This window comes from Cetorhinus maximus, chromosome 3 (assembly GCF_964194155.1).
Source record: "Cetorhinus maximus chromosome 3, sCetMax3.hap1.1, whole genome shotgun sequence".
NCBI lineage: Eukaryota > Metazoa > Chordata > Chondrichthyes > Lamniformes > Cetorhinidae > Cetorhinus > Cetorhinus maximus.
In genome coordinates, this window is record NC_135881.1 from 97,593,744 (window position 1) to 97,607,091 (window position 13,348).

The window sequence follows — 13,348 nt, forward strand, 5'->3', positions numbered from 1 at the left end:
TTTAATTTGGGGTGAAAAAAATAAAAAATGCTGGATAGACACAAAATGTCAGTCAGCTTCTCTGGGGAGAAAGACAAGTTTTGATGTCCTGGAAGTATACCCTTCATAGAAGTTTGGAATTAAACAATTATTTCTGCAAGGTTGTACAAAATAAAAATTGGGGGAGAATTACCAGATTGAAAAAAAGATCAGTGAGGAGATGGAAATGCATCAAAAAGATATTAGGATCTGCAAATAGTTATGGAGGGAAATGAAAAGACATGGAAGAGTCCCACCAACAAAAAGACATGGAAGTGAGAAATAGATAACAGACTGGGGAAAATACCCTGCAAAAGAACCCAGTATCATGGATTCAGACCCATTCCCCTCCGGCAGTACTATGTTTTTATGGAAGAACTCCACCCCAAACATCAACTTTGTTATCTGTTATTCTCTCCAGTCCCTTGTCACTGCCTGTTCCAACCTAATTCAGGAGCGCAGCTGTTGTAAAGAAAATAGAAGCTATAAATTAAGATCTGAAATCATTATCAAGAATTGTTTGGATCAGAAGATTGCAGAATGTCCAGGGGAAAGGTGATGTCCCTGAACCTTACGTTGAACTGAATTGGAACAATGTAGGAAATGAAAGACAGAGGTCAAAATGAAAGTGGAAGTAAGCGTTCAAGATCTGGCCTACATGTGACTCCAGATCTACAGCACTGTGGTTGACTCTTAACTGCCTTCTGAAATGGCCTAGCAAGCCAATCAATTCAAGGCAGATGGAGATGGGGAAGAAATGCTGGACTTGCTAGCGACACCACATTTTATGAAAGAATAAATAAATATAGGCTTTCCAGCAAAGTTGAAAAAGGGACAGTGGTAACATGGATATGAAGTTGGCTGAGTGGTAGCAAACAGTATAATGTTGAACTGTTGTTCTTCGGAATGAAGGAAGGTATATAGTGGTGTTCCCCAGGGATCAATACTAGGACCAGTGATTTTCTTGATATAAGTTTAATGACCTAAAATTGGGTGCACAGAGCACAATTTCAAAATTGGCACATGACACAAAACTTGCAAGAAGAGTGAGGAGAATAGTGATAGACTTCAGGAGGTCATGGATAGGCTGGTGGAATGGGTGGGTACAATCAGCAGATGAAAATTAACACAGAGAAGTGATACATTTTGATAAGAAGAACAAGGTGAAGCAATATAACATAAAGGGTACAATTCTTAAAATGGGTGCAGGAAGAGAAAGACCTGAGGGTATATGTGCACAAATCGTTGCAGATGACAGGGCAGGTTGGAAAGTGGCTAAAAAGGTATACGGGATCCTGGGATTTATAAATAGAGGCATAAAGTAAAACTTGGGAGCTAAGATGAACCTTTATAAAACACTGGTTTTGCCTCAACTGGATTATTGTGTCCAATTTTGGGCACCACAATTTTGGTAGGGTGTGAAGTCTTTTAGTGAAGTTGCAGAAAAGATTTCTAAGAGTGGCTCCAGGGATGAGGGATTTCAGTTATGTGGATAGATTGAAGAAGCTGGGGTTGTTCTTCTTAGAAAACGTTGGGAAGAGATTTGATAGACGTGTCCAAAATCATGAGGGGTCTAGACAGAATAGATAGAAATTGTTCCCATTGGTGGAAGGAACCAGAGGACAGAGGTTTAAAGTGATATGTCAAACAACCAACTGTGACGTGAGGTAAATCATTTTTACGCAGCAAGTGGCTAGGGTCTGGAATACACTGTCCGAGAGTGTGGTGGATGTAGATTCAGGTGTGGCTTTCAAAAGGCAGGGCACCTGAAGGGAAAAATTGCAAGGCTACGGGGAAAGGGCAGGAGAGTGGGACGAGTGAAGTTGCTTTTGCAGAGAGCCAGCGCTTGATAGCCAAATGGACTCTTTCTGCACTGTTGGCATTCTATGCCTGGTGCAATATTCCAACTTGGTCATGCTATGTTTTTATTGTTTATGGTAGTAATGATCAGAAAATTGTACTGTAAAGGCATTTTTTTAACATACCTTTCTGGGATGTGAGCGTCAGTGGCAAGTCCACCTGTTGTCCTTGAGCCAACTTCTTGAACCACTGCCGACTGTGTGAAGGTACTTCCATAGAGCTGTTAGGTGAGGGTGATCTAGGATTTTGATCCAGTGGTGATGGAGGAATGGCAATGATATAATTTATGACATGATCAGCTTATATCACTGAGAAATTTTGAAAAAAATTGTTAATAATATAAATTATGAAAAAGCATTGTTAATATATTGTTAAAAAGATTCTATATATTAGCTCAGTGGCTAATGTGTGACATGATCGGAAGACCCCAGTTCAGTCTCTGGTCTCAGCTAATTAGCTAATTTGACTCAACTTTATAGGCAGTGAGGATTCTACAATTAGCTGACGTTAAAGTTGGGAAATCTCTCTTGGCTTCCCCTCCTGATTAGTCTCCAGTAACTCTTGTTGGAGTTGTGGGTCTGGCTGGAATTAGCATCAAATACCCTGTGATTGAAAGGTCCACTGACACACTTTTAGTGTCACAAAGGGAGAGTAAGAGCATAAGAATATTAGAAAAACGAGCAAGCATAGGCTATTCAGCCCTTTACACATGCTGCACCAATCAAAAGAATCATGGATGATCTACCTCAACTCCCCCCCCACCGCACTATTTCCATATTCCTTAATTCTCCAAAATTGATAATTTAGGACTGAGATGAGGAGATGTCAACGGGTTGTGAATCTTTGGTATTCCGTACCTGAGGGTTGCGGTTGCTCATTCGTTAAATATATTTTTGGTGTCTCAGGGGACCAAGGGATATGGGGAGTAGGTGGGAAAGTGAAGTCTAAGATCAGCTATAATCATACTGAATGATTGAGCAGGCTTGAGGGGCAGTATTGTCTATTCCCACTCTTATCTCTTGTGTTGTGTTCTGTCCGAAATATACCCAACAAATGAGCATCCACAGCTCTCTGGGGTAGAGAGTTCTAAGGATTCACAACCTTTGAGTGAATAAGTTTCTCCTCACCTCAATCATAAATGGCTGCCTCCTTGGTCTGAGAATGAATCTGTGTTCTAAACTGTTTCCAGGGGAAATCCTGTCAAGCCTCTTAAGAATTTTATGTTTCAATTAGATTAACACTCATTCTTTTAACCTCCAGGGATTGTAGTATACCCAGTCTCTCCTCATAGGGCAACTTTCTCATCCCAGGAAGGAGTCTAGTGAACCTTTGTTGAACTCCCTCTAAGGCATGTATATCTTTCCTTAGATAAGGAGATCAAAACTGTGCACTACTTCTGATGTAGTCTCACTAAGGCGCTATGCAATTGTAGTAGGATTTTCTTACTCTTGTACTCCAATCCTTCATGGTAAAGGCTAACATACAATTTGCCTTCTGAATTGCTGCTGTACCTCTATGTTAACTTGGTGATATACAAGACCATCTCAGGTGCTCTCAATACCAACATTACTTAGTCTCTCACCATTTAAAGAAATGCTTTTCTATTCTTCCTACGAAAGTGGATAACTTCACACTTCTCCACATTATATTCCATCTGCCACGTTCTTCCACACTCACTCATTCTGTCCCTAACCCTTTACGGCCTCTTATGTCCTTGCAGCTTACTTTCTCACCTAACTTTGTACCTTCACCAAACTTGGATCTGTTACACTCGGTCTCCTCATCTAAGTCATTGATTAAGATTGTAAATAACGGAGGTCCATATCATGATCAGAATGGCTGCTTGGCTGAAGTGTGGAAGGCTACCACCTGTGAAACTGTACCCTACCCTGAGATGTTGTATTCAGGAGGGAAAAAAATGCACATGTAAAGGTATTGAGTACGTTTTTTCTAGCTTTTTTTAAACCACAGGAAAATGTCTAGGAAGAATCTTTCCAAAACAAAATAATTTTAAAATATGTTCAAAGTAAACCAGCTGCATTTCCTACATGATGTAGACTACCTATTTGTCTTCCCACAAGACTTGCTGTTCTGATTTAGATTTTATAACTGGAATTTCTCTGGTGTTTATGATGGTGGCTTGTATGCATCCTGGAGTGGCCTGCAACTTATTTGGGAGTCAATGCTCTGTATGAGAGATGATTGTAAAAGGGATATAGTCTCGACTTTGGCTTTATCTGTATTTTATGGTAAACAGCTCAGTTAAATGCATGGACCAAGCCTGCTGTCTGTGTATACATTCTGTTCACTTTATTAGAAGCAGTGACTCCAATCAGAGTAAGTAGAAAATGGAGTATATAGTTTCATAGCTTCCAATTTAGTTACCTATGCAAGTTTTTGACAGGATTGCATGTTTTGATACCTTTCAAGTCTATGTTATGGTTCACTTCTCTAATTACATAATTACATTTCTGTATTTACAGACTGAAACACAATCAGCACAGCAAGTTTACGTTTTAGTAAAACTTTTGATCAAAATTAAAAGTATTTAAGTTGTGCAATAGGAAATACTTTATTTTTAGTAATGAGCAATTCTTATATCTGTCTAGGCAATATGGATATGAGAATCTAATAAACTGGATGTTTGTTTCTTTTTACAGGTATCAAAGAAAGTAGCAGATTTAATCCTTGAAAAACAAGCTGCATATGTGAAGGTAAGGGATCATAAGGTAACCAGCGAATCATCATTTTTAATCAGTCCAAAACTTGTTTGAGGTAAACAAAAGTGAAATGATTCCAATCAAATGGTTTGAGCTATGGTGTATTATCACTGAGAAACCAGCATTTTCACTGGCTCTGGCACTATTTTATGGGGGATTTCAGTATATTTGAGGTAAGTCACATTGCACATGGGGGTACAAAATTTATTGCAGAATGTTGCACTGCACCACATTTATATTCCGGTATTTATTAACATGGAGATTGGGAAAGTAATATATTCCTCAACCCAGCTGCAATGCAGTGGAAAGCTACACATCTTTTCACAGAGGGTATAGCTGGTATTCTTAGACTGAACTTGATCAACATTTAGCAGCTGATTTCAGAGCCTTGTTGAAAATTCTGGGGAACAGACCAAGAACTGAATGCAACCTAGAGTGCAAATTCAAAGGTAACATTTATCGTCCAAAAAGCTAATTTATTGCAAATCTGAAATAAAAACAGATGCTGGAAATATTCAGGTCAGGCAGCATCTTTGGAGAGAGAAAACAGTTAACGTTTCAGGTCAGTAACTCTTCGTCAGAAGTTAGATTGAGTTTGTAAATAACTTTATCTCATCTACACCAAGTTGGTGATCGCAGCACAACGTTTGGCTTCAGTGAGGAGAGCAGCTGGTTGCAGTTCTTGTTCTTGGCTGTTGGAGGTCAATCATTTCAGTCCCAGGACATCGCTGCAGGAGTTTCTCAGGGTTGTGTCCTAGGCCCAACCATCTTAAGCTACTTCATCAATGACCTTCCCTCCATCGTAAAGTCAGGATGTTTACTGATGATTGCACAGCATTCAGTGTGATTCACAGCTCCTCAGATACTGAAGCAGTCTGTGTCCATATGCAGCAAGACCTGGACAATATTACGGCTTGGGCTGATAAGTGGCAAGTAACATTCTTGCCACAGAAGTGCTAGGCAATGACCATCTTCAACAAGATAGAATACAACCATCTCCCCATAATATTCAACGGCACTAACATCGCTGGATCCCCCACTATCAACATCCTGGTGTTTACCATTGACCAGAAACTGAACTCGACCAGCCAGATAAATACTGTGGTTACAACAGCAGGTTAAAGGTTGGGAATTCTGCGGCAAGTAACTCCAAAGCTGGCCCACCATCTACAAGGCACAAGATAGGTGTATGATGGAATACTCCATTCTTGCCTGGGTGAGCTCAGCTCTAACAACACTCTAAGCTCAACACCATCCAGCACAAAGCAACTTGCCTGATTGACACCCCTTCCACCACCTTAAGCATTCACTCCCTCCTCTACCAATGCACAGTGGCAGCAGTGTGTACCATATACAAGATGCGCTGCAGAAACTCACCAAGGCTCCTTCAACAGCACCTTCCAAACCCACAACCTCTACCACCAAGAAGGACAAGGGCAGCAGATGCATGGAAACACCACCACCTGCAAGTTCCCCTCCAAGCCACATACCATCCTGACTTGGAACAATATCGTCATTCCTTCATGATCGCTGGGTCAAAATCTTGGAACTTCCTGGAACTGTGGGTGTAGCTACATGACATGGGTTGCTCTGTTTCAAGAAGGCAGCTCACCACCACCATCTCAAGTGCAATTAGGGGTGGACAATAAATGCTGGTGTAGCCAGTGATGCTCGCATCCCGTGGAAGAAAATTAAGATGCAGTTATGTGAGAGTTGAATGAAGGCAAGATTTATCTTAGCTTTAATACTCTCCATAGCGAACTAATCTACTATCAGTCTGGGTTCACCTGTACAAAATGGTTGTTTGGGTGAGTTGTGGGCACTCACTCTACCCCTGTATAAGTGAAACCCTTAGGAGAGGATACCAGAACATTTGGGGGTGGGGGGGGTGGGGGGGGGGCGGTGAAGAGCTTAAGTTTCTAACTTTTTTCAAATGTACTTTTCCCTCCTGCAGTTCTTTTGTCATCTCATGAAGGCACTGACTCTTTGCTAAGTTAAGCTACCCTGGTAGTGTACATCCTCTTGAACTTCCTCAAATGGCCATTGAAGGAATCCTGCTTGTTTGTGATTTTCCCTATGATTGAATATGTTACCAATGCTCACTGCAAATCCAGGCATTGGTTGTTGTCCAGTTGGGTGGGCCATGCTAGCTCTTGGTGACATCTTCCGAAAGCATAGTATTAGTTTACTCGTGTTCTGATGACACCCAGCTCAACCTTATCACAACCCCTCGACTCCTCCACTGTTGCTAAACTATCAGACTCTTTACCTGACACCCAGTACTGGATGAGCAAATATTTCCCCTAATTAAATATTGAAAAGACTGAAGCCATTGTCATTTGTCCTTGCCCCAAACTGTTCCTAACTACTGGCTCTATCCTTCTCCCTGGCAACAGCCTAAACAGTCTGTTTGCAATCTTGGTGTCATATTTGATCCTGAGATGAGCTCCTGACCTCACACTCGTGCTATCACTAAGATTGCCTATTTCCACCTCAGTAACATCTTTTGACTGTCTCAGCTCACCTATTGCTGAAATCCTTATTCATTCTTTTGTTACCTCTAGACTTGACTATTTCAATGGTCTCCTGGTTGGCCTCACATATTCTACCCTCTGTAAACTTGAATTCACCCAAAACTCTGCTGTCTGTATTGTTATGGACAGGAGAGGGGCAAACTGAAATTCTTTATTCTCTGTCTGTCTGTCCATAAGTAGAGGGTTTTTTTGAATTATTTTTAAAGTAGGCTGAGTGGTGTATTTCCCCAAACCCTTAGTTTGTGTGGTCCAATTTTATAGATAACATAAAGCAAATTCTCTTTATGATTAACTCAGAAGGTTAGTTTATTTCACATTCAAACCTCAGGGTTGATGGGGGGGTGGAGTGTTTGCAACCACGCGCATACCTCATGCACACACATACAGTAAGGAGGGATAGAAAAGGGAGTTTTTACAACTATGGATAACAACCATGAAAGAACCACAGAAATTAATATTAGTTCATGTGAATTCCAAAGCCTGGAAAAGTCAAAGTCTAGAGGGTGTTTTCTTCGTAGTGGAGTTCAGTCCAGATGAGTTCCTGGTTGGAGACAGCAATACCAAAATCCTTGAAATGAATGACGATGCAGCATGATGGGATTTCTGTGCTTAGAACGCTTGGCAGATGATAATCAGACTTTTAAAAATCCAACAGGCATTGAGGAGTTGAGACACGGTGACCAGCTGAGAGACTTGCTGTAGATTAGTTGGTAATTCAGCAGACTAAGGGTTTCTAAGTTCTCAAAGGAATGTAGGTATTTCAAATGGTCACGAGTCATGTGACCTTTCTCCACAATGATTTCAAAAGTGTTGTTTATCTAGTCTCTGGGACTGGCTTTGTTTTCATGACTGATAATGTCCCAGCCTTAGCTTTTGAAAGAGCTTCCATCCATATTGAGAATCTTGTCAGGAAGCCATTGCCTGGGCAGACCCTCTGACTCCGCTAGAGGGGTAAGCTTATCAGGATGCAAATGATGTCCCCTCTATAGTCCCCTTTTGAAATGGACTTGGATAGTCCAGGTGTGAGAGAGGTCTGTTAATAACTGTTGGAATAATGAGTTTTGATCCGCGAGTCCCCTGGTTTCATGATTATACTGTCCTTACAATTGGGTTTGAGATTCCACAATGTTGAGAGGAGGATTCTTTTATTCTTGTAACTCTTCCTGGAAGCTTCTAGAACAAAGGACCAATCCTGTGATCATGTGACTTGTAGCAGCCACCTTGTTGGGTTCAGCAGAAAGTCTATTTTAAAAGTAGCAAAAAGAATAAAGTCTGACACCTTGGATTTCATGTCTTACTGACATAAGTGTCTTGACTCGCACCAAGTCCCGTTCACCTATCACCCTGTGCTTGCTGACTTACATTGGCTTCTGGTCAAGCAACATCTTAATTTTCAAATCCCTCCATGGCCTAACCCCTCCCTATCTCTGTAAACTCCCTCAGCCCCACAATCCTCCAAGATATCTGCACTCCTCTATTTGAGCGTCCCCAATTTTAATTACTCCGTCATCGGTCACTGCCCCCTCAGCTGCCTCAAGCTCTGGAATTGCCTCCCTACACCTTTCCACCTCCCTTACTTTACTTTCCTTCTTTACCAGGAATGTTCTTTGCCTGGAAAACATATTCAGCTGTGCGAGGTTAGCTGGAGCATTGAGCTCTGAAATGGTGGAGCTAGTGCCAAATCAGCATTGTGCACTGACTAACATCACAAACTGCCTACGTTGCATACTTGCAGCAGATGCTCCCTGCCAGCGGCATCATCAAGATGTTGTCCAGTGTGGCTCACACCTTAAATGTGTTCATGTGCCATGGTCACCAATTTGAAGGTAAAATGGCTCTTTAGCACCAGAAAACTGAGTGCATTGGAGCTGTATTCATGACACTGGTCTCGATATCCACAGTGTAGGATGAAAATGTAGTGGTATTGTCAGTGGACTGATAATCCAGAGACCCATGCTCTGGGGACCCGGGTTCAAATCCTGCCACGGCAGATGATGGTATTAGAGTTCAATAAAAATACGGAATTAAAAAAACTAATGATGACCATGAAACCATTGATGATTGTTGTTAAAAACACATCTAGTTCACGAATGTCCTTTAGAGAAGGAAATCTGCCGTCCTCACCTGGTCTGGCCTACATGTGACTCCAGACTCACAGCAATGTGGTTGACTCTTAAATGTCCTCTGAAATGGCCTAGCAAGCCACTCAGTTGTAACAAACTGCTAAAAAGTCAACAAAAAGAAATGAAACCGGACAGACCACTCAGCATCGACCTAGGCACCAGAAACGACAAACGTCAAACCCAGCCCTGTTGCTTGTGCAAAGTTGTCCTTACTAACATCTGGGAGCTTACTAAAATTGGGAGAGCTGTCTCTCAGATTCGTCAAGCAGAGCCTGACATAGTCACCGCCACCAATGAACAGTGGCAGCAGTGTGTACCATCTACATGATGCGCTGCAGAAACTCACCAAGACTTCTTACTCACAACTGCTGTCATCTAGAACGACAAGGGCAGCATATATTGGATATATTGGAACACCATCACCTGGAAGTTCCCCTCCAAGCCATTCACCATCCTGATTTGGAAATATAGTTCCTTCACTGTTGCTGGGTCAAAATCTTGGAACTCCCTCCCCAACAGCACTGTGGGTGTACCTACACCACAGGGATTGCAGCAATCCAAGAAGGCGGTTCAAGGGCAATTGGGGATGGGCATTAAATGCTGGCCTCACCAGCGATACCCACATCCTGTAAATGAATAAAAAAAATTGGCTACTATTTTTTATATATATATATATATATATATATATATATACACACACACAACCATTTTGTTCAGGTGAACCCAGACTGACAGTAGATTAGTTCGCTATGGAGAGTATTAAAGCTAAGATAAATCTTGCCTTCATTCAACTCTCACATAACTGCACCTTAATTTTCTTCCACGGAATGCGAGCATCACTGGCTACACCAGCATTTATTGTCCACCCCTAATTGCACTTGAAATGGTGGTGGTGAGCTGCCTTCTTGAGACAGAGCAACCCATGTCATGTAGCTACACCCACAGTTCCAGGAAGTTCCAAGATTTTGACCCAGCGATCATGAAGGAATGACGATATTGTTCCAAGTCAGGATGGTATGTGGCTTGGAGGGGAACCTGCAGGTAGTGGTGTTTCCATGCATCTGCTGCCCTTGTCCTTCTTGGTGGTAGAGGTTGTGGGTTTGGAAGGTGCTGTTGAAGGAGCCTTGGTGAGTTTCTGCAGCGCATCTTGTATATGGTACACACTGCTGCCACTGTGCATTGGTAGAGGAGGGAGTGAATGCTTAAGGTGTTGGAAGGGGTGTCAATCAAGCAAGTTTGCTTTGTGCTGGATGGTGTTGAGCTTAGAGTGTTGTTAGAGCTGAGCTCACCCAGGCAAGAATGGAGTATTCCATTCAAACCTCAGGGTTGGGGACGGGGTGGAGTGTTTGCAACCACGCGCACAACTCACGCGCATTTGGTGTCATGTTGTTTGATAACACTCTTATGACATGCCTTGGGATGTTTTACTACATTAAAAGTGCTATATGCATGCAAGTTGTTTTTCATTAGTCCAGCATTCAATAAGATGAAGTAATGTGCGTACAGAATTAAATTATTTTTCTTCAAATATTTACCAAGCTACTGACTGACTCAAACGTCAACCCTGGAACTGCTTAGAATTGCACTTTGGAACTCAAGTATTTTACAGTTTCACCTCACTAGATTTTAAGAAATAGAGAGTGTATCATTTGGTGAAATTGGTCCTTGGTGGTGGGGCAAAACAAATAATGGTGAATCGATAGCCTCTTTTACACCTTGTCGATTTTTGTCCCACTTTTGCAAGCTACTTCTAAATAAGATTCTGCACGTATCTTTTTCACTGTCTGAACATTCTCATATAACTCTGAGATTACCCTTCTTTCCAAGGCTGGTGACCCTAAGTTTCTCTAATCTTGTTCATTGTTCAGGCTATTTATTGCGCAGCTATGTCTTGTAGCTCTTCTTTGTACAGTTTTCAGTGTTTGAATATCAGACTTGTGTCTGCAACAAGAATTGAATACAGCACTCAAGATACAGTGAAGATCACTTCATAGTCTGATCATGCCTTCTTATGACTTGTATAATATGGTCTTGACAGTCTAGCTCAATATTATATTCACTCAGTTGATAAGTATATGGTTCTAATATATAGCTGAAAATTATTGAACCACGTTGTGCCCTCATTGAATTAATTCTTTCTGCACTGTCTCTGGGCACCTTTGTATAAAAGCTTGTTCTATATGCTTTTGACAGCCGTAATAGTTTCTCTTCCAGCCACCACTATTTCTCTTCCTTTTCACCATTGCCTGCTCCTATTTCCCATAGCTCATGCACTCATCTTCCATTATTAATCTCCAGCATGGTGGGCCTACCCTGCTGAGTGCAGGTATCAATATGCTTTTCCCCTGTTGAATATCAGTTAACATTTTATCTCTACCATGTTCGCTGTACTTCACTCCCACTAATTCCAGTTTTCACTGTTAATTTGTTTTAGTGGATTGCAGAGGGAAATAAAAACAAAACAAACTAAACCTAACTGTTAAAACAAAAGTCTTCAGTAATGTTGAATTAAATCAAAGGGAAATAAAATAAAATAATATAAAAATCATTATAGTGGGGAAAGGATAAAGAAAATAACAAAGGCAGAGAATCTGGAAGGTAACATGCAATAAGAAAGACAAAGATTGTTGCTTTTTACAGAAAACCATTTTTCACATTTTCCACTGTGCTACAAAAGATCATCTGGTTACAGTCTGAATTGGTATGGGAAGTGTTCAATCTCTGTCTGTAAACATGTTTGCATGGTTTGACAATATAAGTGGGCAATATTTCTTGTTGGTTGATGTCGTCATCTTGTGAATTTACTCGTGACAACTGTTTCCTACTATGCACCCAGATTTCGATCAATCCTGGTAAGCGTTTTAACCCAATAATATAATACTTACTGAGGAAGAGGATAAAAAAAAGTAATTGAAAATAGGTTCTATGATGTTAGACAATAAGAAGAAAGCATAAACTGCTCAAGAGCATCAGTGTAATAAGAATATCACATTGTAGGAATTAACTTACGCAGGTAAATATATTTAATTCTCAGTGGGGAAATAAAGGGGTATTAAACTTACCCTAGCTGCTACAAATGTGAAGTTTTATAAGATGGTTATGTTTTAAACTGCCTCTTTTAATTTGGTAAAATGGAGTAGTGGAAAGGGGCACGTGGCTTCTTTGTGGTTCTCATGTAACCTGGTTGTCATGGCCAGTTGAAAGCAAGATGCCAATTTTTAACACCTGGAGACAAAGGAAAAGGCAGCTGGCCTTAACTGCTGCCAAACTTATTGACTTAGAGACCCTGAACAGAGTGTTTGTGTCCCAGAGAGAGAGAGACAGGAAAACAGCAGCTGTTGTGGACAGCAGAAGAGAAAGCTGTTTGCTGTTGTAACACCGGGTTGGATGTGATGGGAGATTGTTCTTTAGTCAAAGGGATAGGACCCATGGAGATTTAAAGACATTGGAAGATTCACCCTGGCTTGGCTGGGAGAAGGAGTTGCTGGAGTGGGTCTTGCTGGAAGTTGGTTCAGTGATTCTCGATGGACACCGGATGTTATGACTCAACAGAACAGGGAGAAGAGAGCGTGTTGGAATCTGGGAGTAAATTTGGACTGGTTTTTGTGAAGGCTACCATTCCATAGAGATTGCAGTGTAACATGTGAAGGCAGAAAGTTAAGGGGGTGATTTCTTTTCTGTAGATTAGTGTGTTAGTTATCTACTAAGTGATGTTTAGTCAATGTCGATTTTAGTTTGTTCCAGTAAAAGTCATAAAACGTAAAATCTTATTGTGTGATCATTTGAGTCAGCCACTGGGAATTTAAATATGGTGAATAGCTAATTCATTCCGAGAACAAATCATATGGACTTTGAACAGTTGACATTTGTGCAAGAGCTGTCAGAAAAAGGATTTTTTCTTTTGTCTTAAACTTATTTTTATGTTTTTCCCATACAAATTGAGAACCAATTCCGATATTCCATCTTGTTAAGTAAATAATTTATTTTACTCTTACAGGTGTTCACATTGTAAAACATAGCTAACTGTGATTTGAGAATAAGTTCAACAGATCATTTTAGGTCATCAAGTACTACTGATATCACTAGTTTTGAC

General features: G+C 40.9%; 1 protein-coding gene across 2 annotated transcripts in view; it reads left to right on the forward strand.

Moving 5' to 3' along the window:
* The window catches only part of vps50 (VPS50 EARP/GARPII complex subunit), a 212,965-nt gene that overhangs the window by 43,503 nt on the left and 156,114 nt on the right, over positions 1–13,348 (forward strand). For both annotated transcript variants that reach the window (XM_078538745.1, XM_078538746.1), the window contains exon 5: positions 4,539–4,592. In XM_078538745.1, coding sequence (XP_078394871.1) covers positions 4,539–4,592 — 54 coding nt within the window. The remainder of the gene's footprint in view (positions 1–4,538; positions 4,593–13,348) is intronic.